This window comes from Rhinoraja longicauda, chromosome 28 (genome assembly GCF_053455715.1).
Source record: "Rhinoraja longicauda isolate Sanriku21f chromosome 28, sRhiLon1.1, whole genome shotgun sequence".
Lineage (NCBI taxonomy): Eukaryota > Metazoa > Chordata > Chondrichthyes > Rajiformes > Arhynchobatidae > Rhinoraja > Rhinoraja longicauda.
The window spans coordinates 30672102-30690562 of NC_135980.1; the positions used below are offsets into that span (position 1 = coordinate 30672102).

The 18461-nt window shown below is 51.3% G+C and overlaps 1 protein-coding gene across 4 annotated transcripts in view; it reads left to right on the forward strand.

Annotated features, from left to right (window-relative positions):
* The window catches only part of LOC144607437 (3',5'-cyclic-AMP phosphodiesterase 4C-like), a 150225-nt gene that overhangs the window by 93784 nt on the left and 37980 nt on the right, over positions 1-18461 (forward strand). For all 4 annotated transcript variants that reach the window (XM_078424293.1, XM_078424296.1, XM_078424294.1 and 1 more), the window contains one exon: positions 17348-17539. In XM_078424293.1, coding sequence (XP_078280419.1) covers positions 17348-17539 — 192 coding nt within the window. The remainder of the gene's footprint in view (positions 1-17347; positions 17540-18461) is intronic.

The window sequence follows — 18461 nt, forward strand, 5'->3', positions numbered from 1 at the left end:
AGTGGGCCCAGTGCTGACAAACGCTCATCACAGGTTAACCTGCTCATTGCTGGGATCATTCTTGTCAAGCTGTGTTGGCGTTTGCTGCCCAGCCACCCGTGAGCAGATAGGGGTGGAACTGTGCGGAGGAGGCGGAGGAGGTATGTGGGATCGGCTTTGCATTCCGCGGGATCACCTTACATCCTCATCAATGGCCTGTAAGCTGACACCAGGAGTACCGGGCCGGGCAGCAGAGCGGGCTTTTGTTTGCCCCAGCGAGCCGCTGGCGGTCGGATTGTGCCGACTCACGATGAGGGTTTTTTTGCCCCTTTCTTAACAAGGACTTGATTCTGTATTTGCATTTTGCCAGTGTACCGTAATATATATTTTTTAGATTTAGAGATACAGCGCGGAAACAGGCCCTTCGGCCCACCGAGTCCGCGCCGACCAGCGATCCCCGCACACTAACACTATCCTACACACACTAGGGACAATCTTTACATTTACCCAGTCAATTAACCTACATACCTGCACGTCTTTGGAGTGTGGGAGGAAACCGAAGATCTCGGTACAAACACTCTCAACAGTGGCATTCCGTCAGGCGATCTTTATCTACAACACAAAGGTATTTATTCACAAAATGCTGGAGTAACTCAGCGGGTCAGGCAGCATCTCGGGAGAGAAGGAATGGGTGACGTTTCGGTTCGAGACCCTTGAAGGGTCTCGACCCGAAATGTCGCCCATTCCTTCTCTCCTGAGATGCTGCCTGACCTACTGAGTTACTCCAGCATTTTGTTACTTCGATTTGTACCAGCATCTGCAGTTATTTTCTTACACTACTCTCTCTACAACACGCTCGACCCACCCCTGGCCACCCGCGTTCACGGGAGGCCTCCAGAGTCCCTGTGGTCACTGCGTGTTCCCTCTCCAGGGGCAAGCGAGCATGGCCGATGGCGCTGTAGTTCGTGGGTGTTCGTGCAGAGGGAGTAGGTGATGCCCTTTCCTGAGGGGTAGAAACATAGGAAATAGGTGCAGGAGGAGGCCATTCGGCCCTTCGAGCCAGCACGGCCATTCAACATGATCATGGCTGATCATCAACAATCAGTACCCCGTTCCTGCTTTCTCCCCATATCCCTTGATTCCCTTAGCCCCAATCTAACTCCTCTCTTGAATACATGCGTGAGTGTGGCAGGGCGCAGGGTGAATCTTGTACAAGGAGGACCATGTTTTAAAGCATATGATGAGCGTTTGTCAGCACTGGGCCTGTACTCGCTGGAGTTTAGAAGGTTGAGGGGGGACCTCATTGAAACGTACAGAATAATGAAAGGCCTGGATAGAGTGGATGTGGAGAGGATGTTTCCACTAGTGGGAGAGTCTAGGACCAGAGGGCACAGCCTCAGAATTAAAGGACGTTCCTTTAGGAAGGAGGTGAGGAGGAAGTTCTTTAGTCAGAGGGTGGTGAATCTGTGGAACTCATTGCCACAGAGGGCTGTGGAGGCAAAGACAGTAGATATTTTTAAGGCAGAGATAGACAAATTCTTGATTAGAACGGGTGTCAAGGGTTATGGGGAGAAGGCAGGAAATTGGGTTAGGAGGGAGAGATCGATCAGCCATGATTGAAGGCGGAATAGACTTGATAGGCCGAATGGCCTAATTCTACTCCGATGACTCGTGAACTTGCAAAGACAGGCACAAAGTGGGATCTTATTGAAACGTATAAGATTATTAAGGGAATGGACACGTTAGAGGCAGGAAACATGTTCCCAATGTTGGGGGAGTCCAGAACCAGGGGCCACAGTTTAAGAATAAGGGGTAGGCCATTTAGAACGGAGATGAGGAAAAACGTTTTCAGTCAGAGAGTTGTGAATCTGTGGAATTCTCTGCCTCAGAAGGCAGTGGAGTCCAATTCTCTGAATGTATTGAAGAGAGAGCTAGATAGAGCTCTTAAGGATAGCAGAGTCAGGGGGTATGGGGAGAAGGCAGGAACGGGGTACTGATTGAGAATGATCAGCCATGATCACATTGAATAGTGGTGCTGGCTCGAAGGGCCAAATGGCCTGCACCTATTGTCTATTGTCTGTTATCTAAAGTGCTGGAGTAACTCAGCGGGTCAGACAGCATCTCTGGTTCAGGTCAGGACCAGACTGAGAGGAGAGATGGGTGTGGGGTGAAGAACTGGAGGTGATCGCGGCCCGCCACAAATGGTCATGTTATAGGAGCACAATTAGGCCATTCGGCCCATCAAGTCTACTCCGCCATTCAATCATGGCTGATCTATCTCTCCCTCCCAACCCCATTCTCCTGCCTTCTCCCCATAACCCCTGACACCCGCACTAATTACCTGATAATAGACACACGGTTTCTGGAGTAACTCAGTGGCCCAGGCAGCATCTCTGGAGATAAGGAATCGGTGATGGTTCAGGTCAAGACCCTTCTTCAGACCCGCCAAAGAAGGTCAGAAGAAGGGTCCTGAACCATAACGTCACCCATCCTTTTCCTCCGAAGATGCTGCCTGACCTGCTGAGTTACTCCAGCGCTTTGTGTCTATCGTCAGTCTAAGCCAGCATCTGCAGTTCCTTTCTACACAGATGACCTCAAGCAGAGTGGTACCAGAGTCCCGGGTTCGATCCTGGCTGCGGGCGCTGTCTGTGTGGAGTTTGTACCTTCTCCCCGTGACCTTGTGGGTTTTCTCCGGGTGCTCTGGTTTCCTCCCACATCCCAAAGACGTGCGGGTTTGTAGGTTAATTGCCCTTAGTGGCAGGGTATGTGGACGGGGGGGAGTGGGGAATGTGGTGGGACAGTAATGGTTGACAGGGGAGCATTGTGGAGTGTGTTTAGTTCAGTTTATTTTAGTTTAGTTTAGTTCAGTGTATTGTCACGTGTACCGGGCTACAGTGAGACGCTTTTGTTGCGTACTAAGCTGTTCATATCTCAGGAAGGAACTGCAACCGAAGACAGACACAAACAGCTGGGGTAACTCAGCGGGACAGGCAGCACCTCTGGAGAGAAGGGATGGGCGACGTTTCTGGGTGGCAGGTTCCATGTTTAGCTGGGCGTGGCCTCTGTGGTCACGGCTAATCTCGCTTTCCCCCCCGTGATATTAATCCGTCCGTGTGCTCGCTACATGAAGCAGTGGGCCGGCTCACGGCTTATCCTCCGCAGAAATGAAACGTGGCCGATTATGGGCGAGATTGTTTGCATTTCGCAGCTCTCGGGTAGGCCGAGCGATCTGCTCTGCTTGTTTGAGTTGGGCCACTCCCTTCCACCACAAGCCACATCATCCCATGCAATCTCTTGCCTGCTGTGGAGTTCAACAACAAGCACTCACAGGCCCAGTAACGTCACTGCATTCCCCACCCCGGCACCGTGCTCCTCCCCAGCATCGTTCCTGTCTCTACATTTTTAAGTTCAGTGGGAGGAAGGAGCCATTGACTTTCCTCTCTCACTGTGAATGGCAGCCCCTGGCCGCCCACCCTGTGTAACCTGGGCACCTCCAGTGCCAGCGCCTTGCCCATTCCTGACCCACGTCACCACACCATCGCTACCAGGGGTTGCCAACTCGCTCACTCCCAAATACGGGACAAGGTGACGTCACCGCCCCGCGCCCCACGTGACCTCGCCCAGCCAGCGGCCACGCGCTCCCGCTCCACCAATGGCGGCCGCCCGGGCGGGGAGGCGGGTTGCTACGCAACCTCCGTCAGGTGAACACACTCGGCCCCGCTCCCCGAACACACTCCGTTAGCCAACACTGTCCCGGCCTACAGCGGCCCCCGGGCCTACAGAGCCCCCCACCCCCGGGCCTAACACGGGACAAGGGCGGTCCCGTACGGGACAAACCAGCTTAGCCCAAAATACGGGATGTCCCGGCTAATACGGGACAGTTGGCGACCCTACTCCTGATCCAATCACCACACCGCAGTTACAAGCAAGGGGCCACACGCTGGTTAATGCACAAACGTCGTCAAGCTGGAACGGGCGCAGAGGAGATCTACGAGGATGTTGCCAGGACTCGAGGGCCTGAGCTACAGGGAGAGGTTGGGCAGGCTCGGAATCTATTCTGCAGAGCACACAAGGATGAGCGGTTGATCTTACAGAGAGAGTTGGGTTGATCTTATTAAGAGATAGATTTAGCTCTTAGGGCTAACAGAATCAAGGGATATGGGGAGAAAGCAGGAACAGGGTACTGATTTGGGATGATCTGAGATGATCATATTCAATGGTGGTGCGTACAGGCTCGAAGGGCCGAATCACCTACTCCTGCACCTATTGTCTATGTTTCTATGGTTCTTATAGAGGTGCATAAGATCATGAAAGGAATTGATAGGATAAATGCACAGAGAGGAAATCGAGAAGCAGAGGGCATATGTTTAAGGTGAGGGGGGAGACATTTAATAATCTGAGGGGCAACTTTTTTTACACAGAGGGTGGGAGGTATAGAAACATAGAAAATAGGTGCAGGAGTAGGCCATTTGGCCCTTCGAGCCAGCACCGCCATTCAATATGATCATGGCTGATCATCCAACTCAGTATCCCGTACCTGCCTTCTCTCCATACCCCCTGATCCCTTTAGCCACAAGGGCCACATCTAACTCCCTCTTAAATATAGCCAATGAACTGGCCTCAACTACCTTCTGTGGCAGAGAATTCCACAGATTCACCACTCTCTGTGTGAGCAAGGTGCCAGAGGAGGTAGTTGACGCAGGTACAATCACAGCGATTAAGACACATTTAGACAGGTACATGGATGGGCCAAACACAGGCAGGTGTGACTAGTATAGATCGGGCATCTTGGTCATCTTGGACAAACTGGGCTAAAGGGCCTGTTTGCAAACTTTTCAACTCTATGACTCTAAAAGGACACAAAGTTGTGGAGTAACTCAGCGGGTCAGGCAACATCTTTGGAGAGCATGGATAGGTAACGTTTCACAGAATGCTGGAGTAACTCAGCGGGTCAGGCAGCATCTTTGGAGAACGTGGATAGGTGATGATTTGGGTCGATAAGGTATCAGGGGAGACCTTCAAAGCGTCTCGACCTGGAATGTCACCTATCCATGTTCTCCAGAGATGCTGCCTGACCTGCTGACTAATTAAGAATCTGTCAACCTCCGCCTTAAGAGTACCCAAAGACCTGGCCAAAAACACTCTTGACTTGATAGAAGGGTCACATCTGCTACCTTCCAATCTGCAGGGACTTTCTCCAAATGTATAGAACTTGGGAAAGTAAGAACCTGAGTACCAACGATCGTGGACACATGGCACCATCTTAGATTGGGCATTGTGGTCGGCATGGACCTGTTGGGCTGAAGGGCCTGCTTCCATGGTGGCAATAGTTTAGTTCAGAGACACAGCGCGGAGACAGGCTCCTCGGCCCACCCGGTCCACGTACATCCCTACTCAGCGATCCCCGCACATTAACACTACCCGACACACCAGGGACAATTTTACACTTACACCAGAGCCAATAAACCTACAAACCTGCACGTCTTTAGAGTGTGAGAGGAAACCGGAGTTCTCAGAGCAAACCCACGCAGGTCACGTGGAGAAGGTACAAACTCCGTACAGACAGTAACCGTGGTCGGGATGGAACCCGGGTCTCTGGCGCTGTGAGGCAGCAGCTCTACCCGCTGCACCACCGTGCTGTTTGACTCTATTTGCATGACAGCCTCTCTCTCATCTCTAGTCAGGTCATCAAGTTATGAAACTTCTCAGGTTCATTAACTTCGCGATCAGTATTTCTGTACTAATCTCATTTGTTTCCTTGTTTGCAGTGAATCATTGGTTTAACCAAAAGAGATCTTTATTTTAAATTTCTGATTTTTTGGGGGGAATTTTTTTAATCGGTGTACGCCAACACTAAGTGTTTCGCTCATTTCTCAGCCATTCCCTCATTCCTCATGAAATTCCTCATCCCGCTCTGTAAACAACCAATATTTGTCCTCACAAAACCTTTCCTTTTTGCATTTCAAAAGCAACTTTCCCAGCCTGTCTTAATATTTTTCGTGAGTAAAAAGGAACTGCAGATGCTGGTCTATACCAAAGATAGACGCAAAGTGCTGAAGTTTCATCTGTCCCAGCCAGTCCTGGAGATAACACAAATCCCAGTTTCCACAACCTGCCCTGTGTTCAGGGCTAGACACAGAGTGCTGGAGTAACTCAGCGGGTCAGGCAGCATCTGTGGAGAACATGGATAGGTGACGTTTCTCAGAGTGCTGGAGTAACTCAGCAGGTCAGGCAGCATCTGTGGAGAACATGGATAGGTGACGTTTCTCAGAGTGCTGGAGTAACTCAGCGGGTCAGGCAGCATCTGTGGAGAACATGGATAGGTGACGTTTCACAGAGTGCTGGAGTAACTCAGCAGGTCAGGCAGCATCTGTGGAGAACATGGATAGGTGACGTTTCTCAGAGTGCTGGAGTAACTCAGCGGGTCAGGCAGCATCTGTGGAGAACATGGATAGGTGACGTTTCACAGAGTGCTGGAGTAACTCAGCAGGTCAGGCAGCATCTGTGGAGAACATGGATAGGTGACGTTTCTCAGAGTGCTGGAGTAACTCAGCGGGTCAGGCAGCATCTGTGGAGAACATGGATAGGTGAAGTTTTGAGTAGGGGCATGATCGAAAGGCGTAGTAGTCTTGATGGGCCGAATGGCCTAATTCTGCTCTGATCGCTGATGATCTTGTGATAAAGTGGGATTGCACAAACACAAACTCTGTCCCAGAGATGCAGGGATACGGTGGATTTGAGTGAAGTTATGTGGAGCCGGCAGGATTGTGGGAAATGACTTGTGTAGGTTGACGGCTCCATCAAAGGGACAAGGTCCAAAAATCAGAGCAGTTTAACAGCACCACTCAAGGCTGGTCTGGAACCCCTCCTGTAGATGGCCTTCCCTTCCCACGGTGGCACAGCGAGACCCACTCCTGTGAGAGTCCAGGACCAGAGGGCGCAGCCTCAGAACACTGGGGGAACCAGGCTGAAGAGAGAGAGAAGAGGGAGAAAGAGAGAGAGAGAGAGTAAAGAGAGAGCCACAGTGGAGATACTGGAGGGGTGGCATGGTGGCGCAGCGGTAGAGTGGATGTGGAGAGGATGTTTCCACTAGTGGGAGAGTCTAGGACCAGAGGGCACAGCCTCAGAATTAAAGGACGTTCCTTTAGGAAGGAGACGAGGGGGAATTTTTGTAGTCAGAGGGTGGTGAATCTGTGGGATTCTTTGCCACAGAAGGCTGTGGAGGCCACAAGTCAGTGGATATATATTTTTTTTATTTAAAAATTTTTTAAAGCATATGTACAAATAATAATAAACGACAAACTGGTTATAGAGTTCTTACATAGCTTCAATTTTTTAATTTTGAAAGAAAAAATAAAGATGAAAAGAGACTGAAAAAAAAAAGACTATAAACTAATAGAGAGAAAGCAAAGAAAAAAGAGAATTACAAACATAAAGATTATGGGGATATATCCAGGAGTTAGTGAGTATAGTTGTACATCCAACCCTAAACTCAAGTTTTAACTTTAGTTTTAAATTTTAGTTTTGTGACAAACCCATTTACTTTTTTAAAAATTCAATAAATGGAGACCATATTTTAAAAAATAGATCTGGTTTATCAATTAAGGCAAACCTTATTTTTACCAAATGCAAGGTCTCGGTCATTTCCGTAATCCACATTTTAATTGTTTTTTTCCAAAATGTAAGTATTAATTTTTTCGCAGTTATTAAACTGTAGTCAAGAAAGTGTCTCTGACTTAGCGTAACGTTTGTAATGTGTTCTGATAATCCTAAAATTATTCATTTTGGATCTAAATCCAGTTGGTTATCGATAACTTTGGAAATTATTTTTAAAATATCGATCCAAAAATTTTGCATATTTGTACAAGTCACAAAAGTGTGAGTTAAATTGGCTTCTTGAAATTGATATTTTGAAGGCAGAGATAGATAGATTCTTGATTAGTGCGGGTGTCAGGGGTTATGGGGAGAAGGCAGGAGAATGGGGTTTGGTTACGTGCAGGCAGATAACATCAGAAGACAGATCAGCCACGACTGAATGGCAGAGGAAGTCCGTGGTTGATAGATTTCCTGCTGACGTAAAGAACAAGAGAGGCAGAGAGGTGGCAGATGTATGGACTTACATCAGCGATCAGCTCTGATCATGTCTTGTGAAGGTTTAGACAAGGACCTGTTTACATTCCCCACTCCTGTGCGGACTTATCCAATCCCAACCCAGTCCACGTCCCCTCCCAATACAGCCTGCGATACATCTCCAACCATAAACATCTGACATTCCTCCTCCTGATACCTGTTGCAGCAAAGTATCAGAACACTTTAATGTCACCCGCAGAGAGGTACAGTGAAAAGCTTGTGGCTGCGTGCTAACCAGTCAGTGGAAAGACTGCACAATTGTAATCAAGCTGTCCACAGTGTACAGATGTGTAGGAAAGAACTGCAGACGCTGGTTTAAATCGAAGGTGGACACACAATGCTGGAGTAACTCAGCGGGTCAGGCAGCATCTCGGGAGAGAAGGAATGGGTGACGTTTCGGGTCGAGACTCTTCTTCAGACTGATGTCAGGGGAGGCGGCAGGACAATTTCTCGACCCGAAACGTCACCCATTCCTTCTCTCCCGAGATGCTGCCTGACCCGCTGAGTTACTCCAGCATTTTGTGTCTACCTTCGATTTTAACCAGCATCTGCATTTTCCCTGCACATAAATACTCAGCAAAAAGTCAGATCAAAGCAAATGCCACAGGAAAGTTGTGTGTGTGTGTGTGTGTGTGTGTGTGTGTCTGCGTGTGTTTGTGTGTGTGAGTCTCTGTGTGTGTGTGTGTGAGACTGTGTGTGTGTCTGTGTGTGTGTGTGCGTGTGTGAGACACTGTGTGTGTCTGTGTGTGTATCTGTCTGTGTGTGTGTCTGTGTGTGTGTGTGTGTGTGTATCTGTGTGCGTGTCTGTGTGCGTGTGTGAGACACTGTGTTTGTGTCTGTGTGTGTGTGTCTGTGTGTATGAGACACTGTGTGTGTGTGTGTGTGAGTGAGACACTGTGTGTGTGTCTGTGTGTGTGAGACACTGTGTGTGTGTCTGTGTGCGTGTTTGTTTGTTTGTGTGTGTGTGTCTGTGTGTGTGTGTCTGTGTGTGTGTGTCTGTGTGCGTGTGTGTGCGTGTGTGTGTGTGTGTGTGTGTGTGTGTGTGTGTGTGTGTGTGTCCCAGGTTCTTCATTCCCTGCGGACTTTGAAACATAGAAAACAGGTGCAGGAGTAGGCCATTCGGCCCTTTGAGCCAGCACCACCATTCAATATGATCATGGCTGATCATCCACAATCAGTACCCCGTCCCTGCTTTCTCCCCATACCCCTTGATTCCGTTAGGCCCCAAAGAGCTAAATCTAACTCTCTCTAGAAAACATCCCGTGAATCGGCCTCCACCAAAGATACTAGAGGAGCAAGATAGACCACTCGACCCTAAAAACCGTAGTACGTCACGGCGCCATTTTAGTCGGCAGAAACTTACAGAAACATTTAAAAGGAAAAATAACAAAAATCTGTGAGTTGATAGATGAGATATATTCTGCATTTTAATGGTATCATCACACATACTGTTCCCCCAAAACACTGATCACACTGAGAGGCAGAGCGAACGGTGGGTTTGCTTACTAAAATAGCGGACGATACACTCCTTTGCGTGCTACACTTCAGTACAGGCGATTTCGACGGAGTGGTCCATCTTGCTCCTCTAGTATCTTTGGCCTCCACTGCCTTCTGTGGCAGAGAACTTGTGGACTTGTCCTGGGACAACGAGTCAACAATCTCCGCTGGCTGTCAGACTCTAAATAAAACTCCACGGGTCCTTCATGACTCGTGGGAGGCGAATCAAAGGCCGTCTTCCGCCTGCCGGAGCGTCGGCGGAATTCATTGAGAAAATGAGTTTGGACCTTTCTCAGCGTTGTGTGAACCCTGACCATTCTGAGCACAGTCTCCAGAGACGACAAAGAGATTCCAAACCACTAGAAGGTAGACACAAAATGCTGGAGTAACTCAGCGGGTCAGGCAGCATCTCAGGAGAGAAGGAATGGGTGACGTTTCGGGGTCGAGACCCTTCTTCAGACTGATCTCAGGCACCATCTAACTGTTTCTTAAACGTTGGGATAGTCCCAGCTTCAACTACCTCCTCCGGCATCTCGTTCCATACACCCACCACCCTCTATGTGAAAAAGTTACCCCTCAGTTTCTTATTAAATCTTTTCCCCTTCACTTTGAACCTCTATCCTCTGGTCGTGGATTTCCCCGACTCTGGATATCTAGTTCTGTAATGTGTTGAAGGTGTCACATGATCACATGAAGGGTGTCAATGGTCAATAGTCGTTTATTTGTCACATACACATACAACGTTGTCATACTGAGCGATGCCTGTGCTGCTTTGACCAGGTTTAGTCATCGCGCAAATATTTAAGCTGTGTGTAAATTTACAGAAGAAATCTATGTGTTTAATCTGGAACTGGAGTTTGACAAATGAGTGGGAAAGCTAACAGGCTGTGGTTGTGGGGAGGCGGGTGGAGAGTGTGGAGCCAGCACGGACACAATGGGCAGAATGGCCTGCTGAGTCTGTGATCATTCAGGAGGCAAAACCGAGAGTGTTTTATTGTCGTGTGTCTTGAATGGGAACGATAAAATGCTTACTTGCAGCAGCACAACAGATATGTAAACGTGTGTAAGAAAGAACTGCAGATGCTGGTTTAAACCGAAGGTAGACACAAAACGCTGGAGTAACTCAGCGGGTCAGGCAGCATCTCTGGAGAGAAGGAATGGGTGACGTTTCGGGGTCGAGACCCTTCTTCAGAACATACTGTAGTATACTGTAAAACCCGTAATAAACAACAACAAACGTTATATATAAAAGTGTATATATATATATGTATGGAAGGAGTGAAATGAGAGTGGCCAGGGTGGTGGGGGTCTCTGATGGTGGTGGCTGAGACTCCTGTAGGTCCCTTCGATGGTGGGGAGGTCATAGAGGTTGCCAAATATCTCACTCCCAAATACGGGACAAGGTGACGTCACCGCCCCGCGCCCCACGTGACCTCACCCAGCCAGCGGCCACGTGCTCCCGCTCCACCAATGGCGGCCGCCCGGGCCGGGAGGCGGGTTGCTATGCAATCTCCGTTAGGCGGCGGCTGGGCCTCCGGGCCTACAGTGTCTGGACGTACACTGTCCAGATCTACACTGTCCGCACCAACTCTATCCAGGCACCTACACTGTGCGGGCCTACAGCGTCCGGGCCTACACTGTCTGCACCTACACTGTCCGGTCCTACAGTGTCCGGACCCACACTGTCCGGGCCTACACCGTCCGGGCCTACACTGTCCGGGCCTACACTGTCCGGACCTACAGCGTCCAGGCCTACACTGTCTGGACCTACAGCGTCCGGGCCTACAGCGTCCGGGCCTACAGCGTCCGGGCCTACACTGTCTGGACCTACAGCGTCCGGGCCTACAGCGTCCGGGCCTACACTGTCCGCACCTACACTGTCCGGTCCTACAGTGTCCGGACCCACACTGTCCGGGCCTACACCGTCCGGGCCTACACTGTCTGGACCTACAGCGTCCTGGCCTACACTGTCTGGACCTACAGCGCCCGGGCCTACAAGCCCCCCAGGCCTAACACAGGACAAGGGAGGTCCCGTACGGGACAAACCAATTTAGCCCAAAATACGGGATGTCCAGGCTAATACGGGACAGTTGGCGACCCTAGGATGTCATCGATGGACCTTCAATGGTGGGGGTTCAGTGGGGGTGATGGACCTTCGATGGTGGGGGGGTCAGTGTGTAATGGACCTTCCATGGTGGGGGGGTCAGTGTCTGTGATGGACCTTCCATGGTGGGGGGGTCATTGTGTGATGGACCTTCCATGGTGGGGGGGGGGGTCAGTGTGTAATGGACCTTCCATGGGGGGGGTCATTGTGTAATGGACCTTCCATGGTGGGGTCAGTGTGTGTGATGGACCTTCCATGGTGGGGGGGTCATTGTGTAATGGACCTTCCATGGTGGGGTCAGTGTGTGTGATGGACCTTCCATGGTGGGGGGGTCATTGTGTGATGGACCTTCCATGGTGGGGGGGTCATTGTGTAATGGACCTTCCATGGTGGGGTCAGTGTGTGTGATGGACCTTCCATGGTGGGGGAGGTCAGTGTGTGATGGACCTTCCATGGGGGGGTCATTGTGTAATGGACCTTCCATGGTGGGGGGGTCATTGTGTGATGGACCTTCCATGGTGGGGGTCATTGTGTGATGGACCTTCCATGGTGGGGGTCATTGTGTGATGGACCTTCCATGGGGGGGGGTCATTGTGTAATGGACCTTCCATGGTGGGGGAGGTCAGTGTGTGATGGACCTTCCATGGGGGGGAGGGTCAGTGTGTGATGGACCTTCCATAGTGGGGGGTCAGTGTGTGATGGACCTTGCTATGGAGGGCGTGCAGCGTAGGTTCACTAGGTTAATTCCCGGAATGGCGGGACTGTCGTATGTTGAAAGGCTGGAGCGATTGGGCTTGTATACACTGGAATTTAGAAGGATGAGGGGGGATCTTATTGAAACATATAAGATAATTAGGGGATTGGACACATTAGAGGCAGATAACATGTTCCCAATGTTAGGGGAGTCCAGAACAAGGGGCCACAGTTTGAGAATAAGGGGTAGGCCATTTAGAACGGAGATGAGGAAGAACTTTTTCAGTCAGAGGGTGGTGAAGGTGTGGAATTCTCTGCCTCAGAAGGCAGTGGAGGCCAGTTCGTTGGATGCTTTCAAGAGAGAGCTGGATAGAGCTCTTGAGGATAGTGGAGTGAGGGGGTATGGGGAGAAGGCAGGAACGGGGTACTGATTGAGTGATCAGCCATGATCGCATTGAATGGCGGTGCTGGCTCGAAGGGCTGAATGGCCTACTCCTGCACCTATTGTCTATTGTCTATTGTCTATTGTCAGTGTGTGTGATGGACCTTCCATGGGGGGGGGTCAGTGTGTGTGATGGACCTTCCATGGTGGGGGGGTCAGTGTGTGTGATGGACCTTCCATGGTGGGGGGGTCAGTGTCTGTGATGGACCTTCCATGGGGGGGGGGTCAGTGTGTGATGGACCTTCCATGGTGGGGGGGGGGGTCATTGTGTGTGATGGACCTTCCATGGTGGGGGGTTCATTGTGTGTGATGGACCTTCCATGGTGGGGGTCATTGTGTGTGATGGACCTTCCATGGTGGGGGGGTCATTGTGTGATTGACCTTCCATGGGGGGGGTCATTGTGTGATGGACCCATGGTGGGGGAGGTCAGTCCCCTGGTTTGAAGTGAACCGATTCAACACAAGACTGAGTGTGAGGTGTGGTGTAGGAGGTATACTATCAGTGTGCCGGCGGGGCAGGAGGATGTCAGTGCTGTGGTTGAGCTGTGTTGGGTGCCCCAGCCTGTCAGCGGTCGACATTTAACGTGGACATGGCACTCCCACAGCATCAAGGGTTGAGCGATGGAGCTGGCTGTGGGTTGTGTGGCTCCCTGCTGCCACCGTGTGACGGCCCATGGAATTGCTGTTGGTCCCTCTCTCACCACAGTCTATAGAAACATAGAAAATAGGTGCAGGCCATTCGGCCCTTCAAGCAGCACCGCCATTAAATATGATCATGGCTGAACATCCACAATCAGTACCCCATTCCTGCTTTCTCCCCATATCCCTTGATTCCGTTAGCCCTAAGAGCTAAATCAAACTCTCTCTTGAAAACATCCAGAGAATCGGCCTCCACTGCCTTCTGTGGCAGAGAATTCCACAACTCTCTGGGTGAAAAAGTTGTTCCTCATCTCAGTCCTAAATGGCTGACCCCTTATTCTTAAACTGTGGCCCCTGGTTCTGGACTCCCCCAACATCGGGAACGTTTCCTGCCTCTAACGTGTCCAATCCCTTAATAATCTTATATGTTTCGATAAGATCCCCTCTCATCCTTCTAAATTCCAGCGTATACAAGCCCAGTCGCTCGATTCTTTCAACATATGACAGTCCCGCCATCCCAGGAATTAACCTCATGAACCTACGCTGCACGCCCTCAATAACAAGAATGTCCTCAAATTTGGAGACCAAATCTTCTTGTGATTGAGAGCAGAAGGCACCTGTCGACCCACAGGAACGTGAGGAGGCCATTCAGCCCTTTGAGCCTGTCTCACCAATTGGACACAGTGTGTCTGAAGAAGGATCTCCACCCATTCCTTCTCTCCAGAGATGCTGCCTGTCCCGCTGAGTTACTCCAGCGCCGGAGACCCGGGTTTGATCCTGACCACGGGTGCTGTCTGTGCGGAGTTTGCACGTTCTCCCTGTGACCGTGTGGGTTTTCTCCAGGTGCTCCTGTTTCCTCCTGCACTCCAAAGATGTGCAGGTTTGTAGGTTAATTGGTATAATTGTAAATTGTCCCTCGTGTGTGTGGGACAGTGTTAGTGTGTGGGGATCGCTGGTCGGTGCGGACCCGGTGGGCCGAAGGGCCTGTTTCCGTGCTGTATCTCTAAACTAAACTAAACTAAAACCTGTTACAGGACAATAACTAATGTCATGTTCAGTAATAAACTTCGAAAGACAAAGAGTTGCTCGGTGCGGACTGATTTTCACGAGTAACGGACATCGTGGCCCGTGAGAGGGAGAGTGGGGAGGGTTCATGAGACTGCCCTGGAGGGGGTTGTTGTTGGTGATGCCCTGTCCCAACGTTTCCCTGGAGACCGTCTGCGCAAAAACAGATGTTGGCAGCTGACGTCAATCCCCAGCCCGTCTACAGCAGATACCAGCCCATCACGGGGCATGGTCAGAGAGAGAGCAGAGAGCAGAGAGAGAGCAGAGAGAGCAGAGAGAGCAGAGAGAGGGAGTGAGACAGAGAGAGAGAGGGAGAGAGCAGAGGGCGAGAGAGGGAGTGAGACAGAGAGAGAGGGAGAGAGCAGAGGGCGAGAGAGGGAGTGAGACAGAGAGAGGGAGTGAGACAGAGAGGGAGAGAGGGAGTGAGACAGAGAGAGAGAGAGAGAGAGCAGAGAGAGAGAAGAGAGCAGAGAGAGGGCGAGAGAGGGAGTGAGTCAGAGAGAGAGAGGGGGAGAGATTCAGAGAGAGAGTGAGTCAGAGAGAGAGCGAGAGAGAGAGTGAGAGATTCAGAGAGAGAGAGAGAGGGAGAGGGGGAGCGAGAGTGAGACAGAGAGAGAGAGAGTGAGAGAGAGAGAGGGAGAGTGAGAGTTACATAGAGAGAGGGAGAGAGAGTCTGTGAGAGAGTCTGTGAGAGAGGGAGAGTGAGGCAGAGAGAGAGAGTCAAGAGTGTTTTATTGTCGTGTGTCCCAGGTAGAACAATGAAACTCTTACTTGCAGCAGCTCAACAGGACATGTAAACATAGCGCACTGTAAACAATATAATAACGAGAGCAAAATAAAGTTCAGTGTGTGTATGTGTGTGAATACTCACAAATCCACGTGTGAATAGATCACGCATATATATATATATATATATCTATACACTCACACATACGCACACACAAAGAGTCCCAATAATAGTGCAATAATAACAATGTAGTTCAGAGTCTATTTGGAGGTTGTGGTGATTAACAGCCTGATGGCTGTGGGGACGAAGCTGTTCCTCAACCTGGACGTTACAGTTTTCAGGTTCCTGTACCTTCTTCCCGATGGCAGGGGTGGAACGAGAGAGTGGCCAGGGTGGTGTGGGTCAGGATGGTGTGGGTCAGTGAGAGTGTGGGTCAGGGTGGTGTGGGTCAGTGAGAGTGTGGGTCAGGGTGGTGTGGGTCAGTGAGAGTGTGGGTCAGGGTAGTGTGGGTCAGTGAGAGTGTGGCCAGGGTGGTGTGGGTCAGGATGGTGTGGGTCAGTGAGAGTGTGGGTCAGGGTGGTGTGGGTCAGTGAGAGTGTGGGTCAGGGTGGTGTGGGTCAGTGAGAGTGTGGGTCAGGGTAGTGTGGGTCAGTGAGAGTGTGGCCAGGGTGGTGTGGGTCGGTCAGAGTGTGGGTCAGGGTGGTGTGGGTCAATGAGAGTGTGGGTCAGTGAGAGTGTGGGTCAGTGAGAGTGTGGCCAGGGTGGTGTGGGTCAGGGTGGTGTGGGTCAGTGAGAGTTTGGCCAGGGTGGTGTGGGTCAGGGTGGTGTGGGTCAGTGAGAGTGTGGCCAGGGTGGTGTGGGTCAATGAGAGCGTGGCCAGGGTGGTGTGGGTCAGGGTGGTGTGGGTCAGTGAGAGTGTGGCCAGGGTGGTGTGGGTCAATGAGAGCGTGGCCAGGGTGGTGTGGGTCAGGGTGGTGTGGGTCAGTGAGAGTGTGGCCAGGGTGGTGTGGGTCAATGAGAGTGTGGGTCAGTGAGTGTGTGGCCAGGGTGGTGTGGGTCAGTGAGAGTGTGGCCAGGGTGGTGTGGGTCTCTGATGATGCTGGCTGTCTTTTTGAGGCAGCGACTGCTGTAGATTCCTTCACCCTCTCCCCTGACATCAGTCTGAAGAAGGGTCTCACCCCGAAACGTCACCTATCCATGTTCTCCACAGGTGCTGCCTGACCCGCTGAGTTACTCCAGCACTCTGTGAAACGTCACCTATCCATGTTCTCCACAGGTGCTGCCTGACCCGCTGAGTTACTCCAGCATTTGCTGTCTGCCTTCAGGGTAGACAGTCACAGTCACAACACAGCGTGGACACAGGCCCTTCAGCCCAACCTGCCGAACCTACCCACACCGACCCAAGGACCCCCCTTATTCTTTTAAACTCAGAGAGTCACAGAGTCACAACGCAGTGTGGAGACAGGCCCTTTATTACACAAGGGGGGACGTTATGCAGAGCCAGCTGCCGCGGGGGGTAGTTGAGGCAGGTACTATCTCAAGGTTTAAGAGACATTTGGGCAGGTACATGGATAGGACAGGTACATTAGAGGGCCAGAGGCTGGCAGGTGGGACTAGTGTAGCTGGGGCATGTGGGACCACAGAGTCATACAACATGCACACTGGCCCTTCAGCCCAATTTGCCCACACTGACCCAAATAAGGTCATAAGGGATAGGAGTAGAATTAGGCCATTCAGCCCATCAAGTCTACTCCGCCAGTCAATCGTGGCTGATCTATCTCTCCCTCCTAACCCCATTCTCCTGCCTTCTCCCCATAACCCCTGACACCCGCACTGATCAAGAATCTGCCTTAAAAATATCCACTGACTTGGCCTCCACAGCCGTCTGTGGCAATGAGTTCCACAGATTCACCACCCTCTGACTAAGGAAGTTCCTGCTCACCTCCCGAGATGCTGCCCGACCCGCTGACATTTTGTGTCGACCTTCGATTTTAACCAGCATCTGCAGTTATATTTGTTTGTCCCCCCTGCACTCTCCACCCTGACCTTGTGTCCGTGTCTTCCTTTGCAGTTTCGACGTTGAGAATGGTCTGTCATCGGGACGGGGGCTGCTGGAGTCGCAGACGGGCCCCAGCTCCGGGTTGGTTCTGCCGGCAAACTATGGCCACGGGCAGCGCCGAGGTTCCTTCCTCTACCGCTCCGACAGCGACTACGATGTCTCGTCGAAGAACACATCTCGCAACTCCTCCATCACCGGTGATATGTGAGTGACCCTGCCGATTTGTCTTTGCCCCCTTGCAGTTAGGCACCCTTGCAGTTGGGACCCTTGCAGTTAGGCACCCTTGCAGTTGGGACCCTTGCAGTTGGTACCTTGCAGTTGGCACCCTTGCAGTTGGGACCCTTGCAGTTAGGCACCCTTGCAGTTGGGACCCTTGCAGTTAGGCACCCTTGCAGTTGGGACCCTTGCAGTTGGTACCTTGCAGTTGGCACCTTGCAGTTAGGCACCCTTGCAGTTGGGACCCTTGCGGTTAGGCACCCTTGCAGTTGGGACCCTTGCAGTTAGGCACCCTTGCAGTTGGCACCCTTGCAGTTAGGCACCCTTGCAGTTGGCACCCTTGCAGTTAGACGCCCTTGCAGTTAGGCACCCTTGCAGTTAGGCACACTCGCAGTTAGGCACCCTTGCCGTTGGCACCCTTGCAGTTAGGCACCCTTGCAGTTAGGCACCCTTTGCCAACTGTCCCGTATTAGCCGGGACATCCCGTTATTTTGGGCTAAATTGGTTTGTCCCGTACGGGACCGCCCTTGTCCCGTGTTGGGCCCGGGGGGGCACTGTAGGACTGGACGCTGGGGTAAGAGAAAATGCCGGTTAAAATCTGTGCCTGCCTTCCGGTCAGTGTAGGTGCGTGCAGACAGTGTAGACAATAGACAATAGGTGCAGGAGGAGGCCATTCAGCCCTTCGAGCCTGTACGCACCGCCATTCAATGTGATCATGGCTGATCATTCTCAGTCAGTACCCCGTTCCTGCCTTCTCCCCATACCCCCTGACTCCGCTATCCTTAAGAGCTCTATCTAGCTCTCTCTTGAATGCATTCAGAGAATTGGCCTCCACTGCCTTCTGAGGCAGAGAATTCCACAGATTCACAACTCTCTGACTGAAAAAGTTTTTCCTCATCTCCGTTCTAAA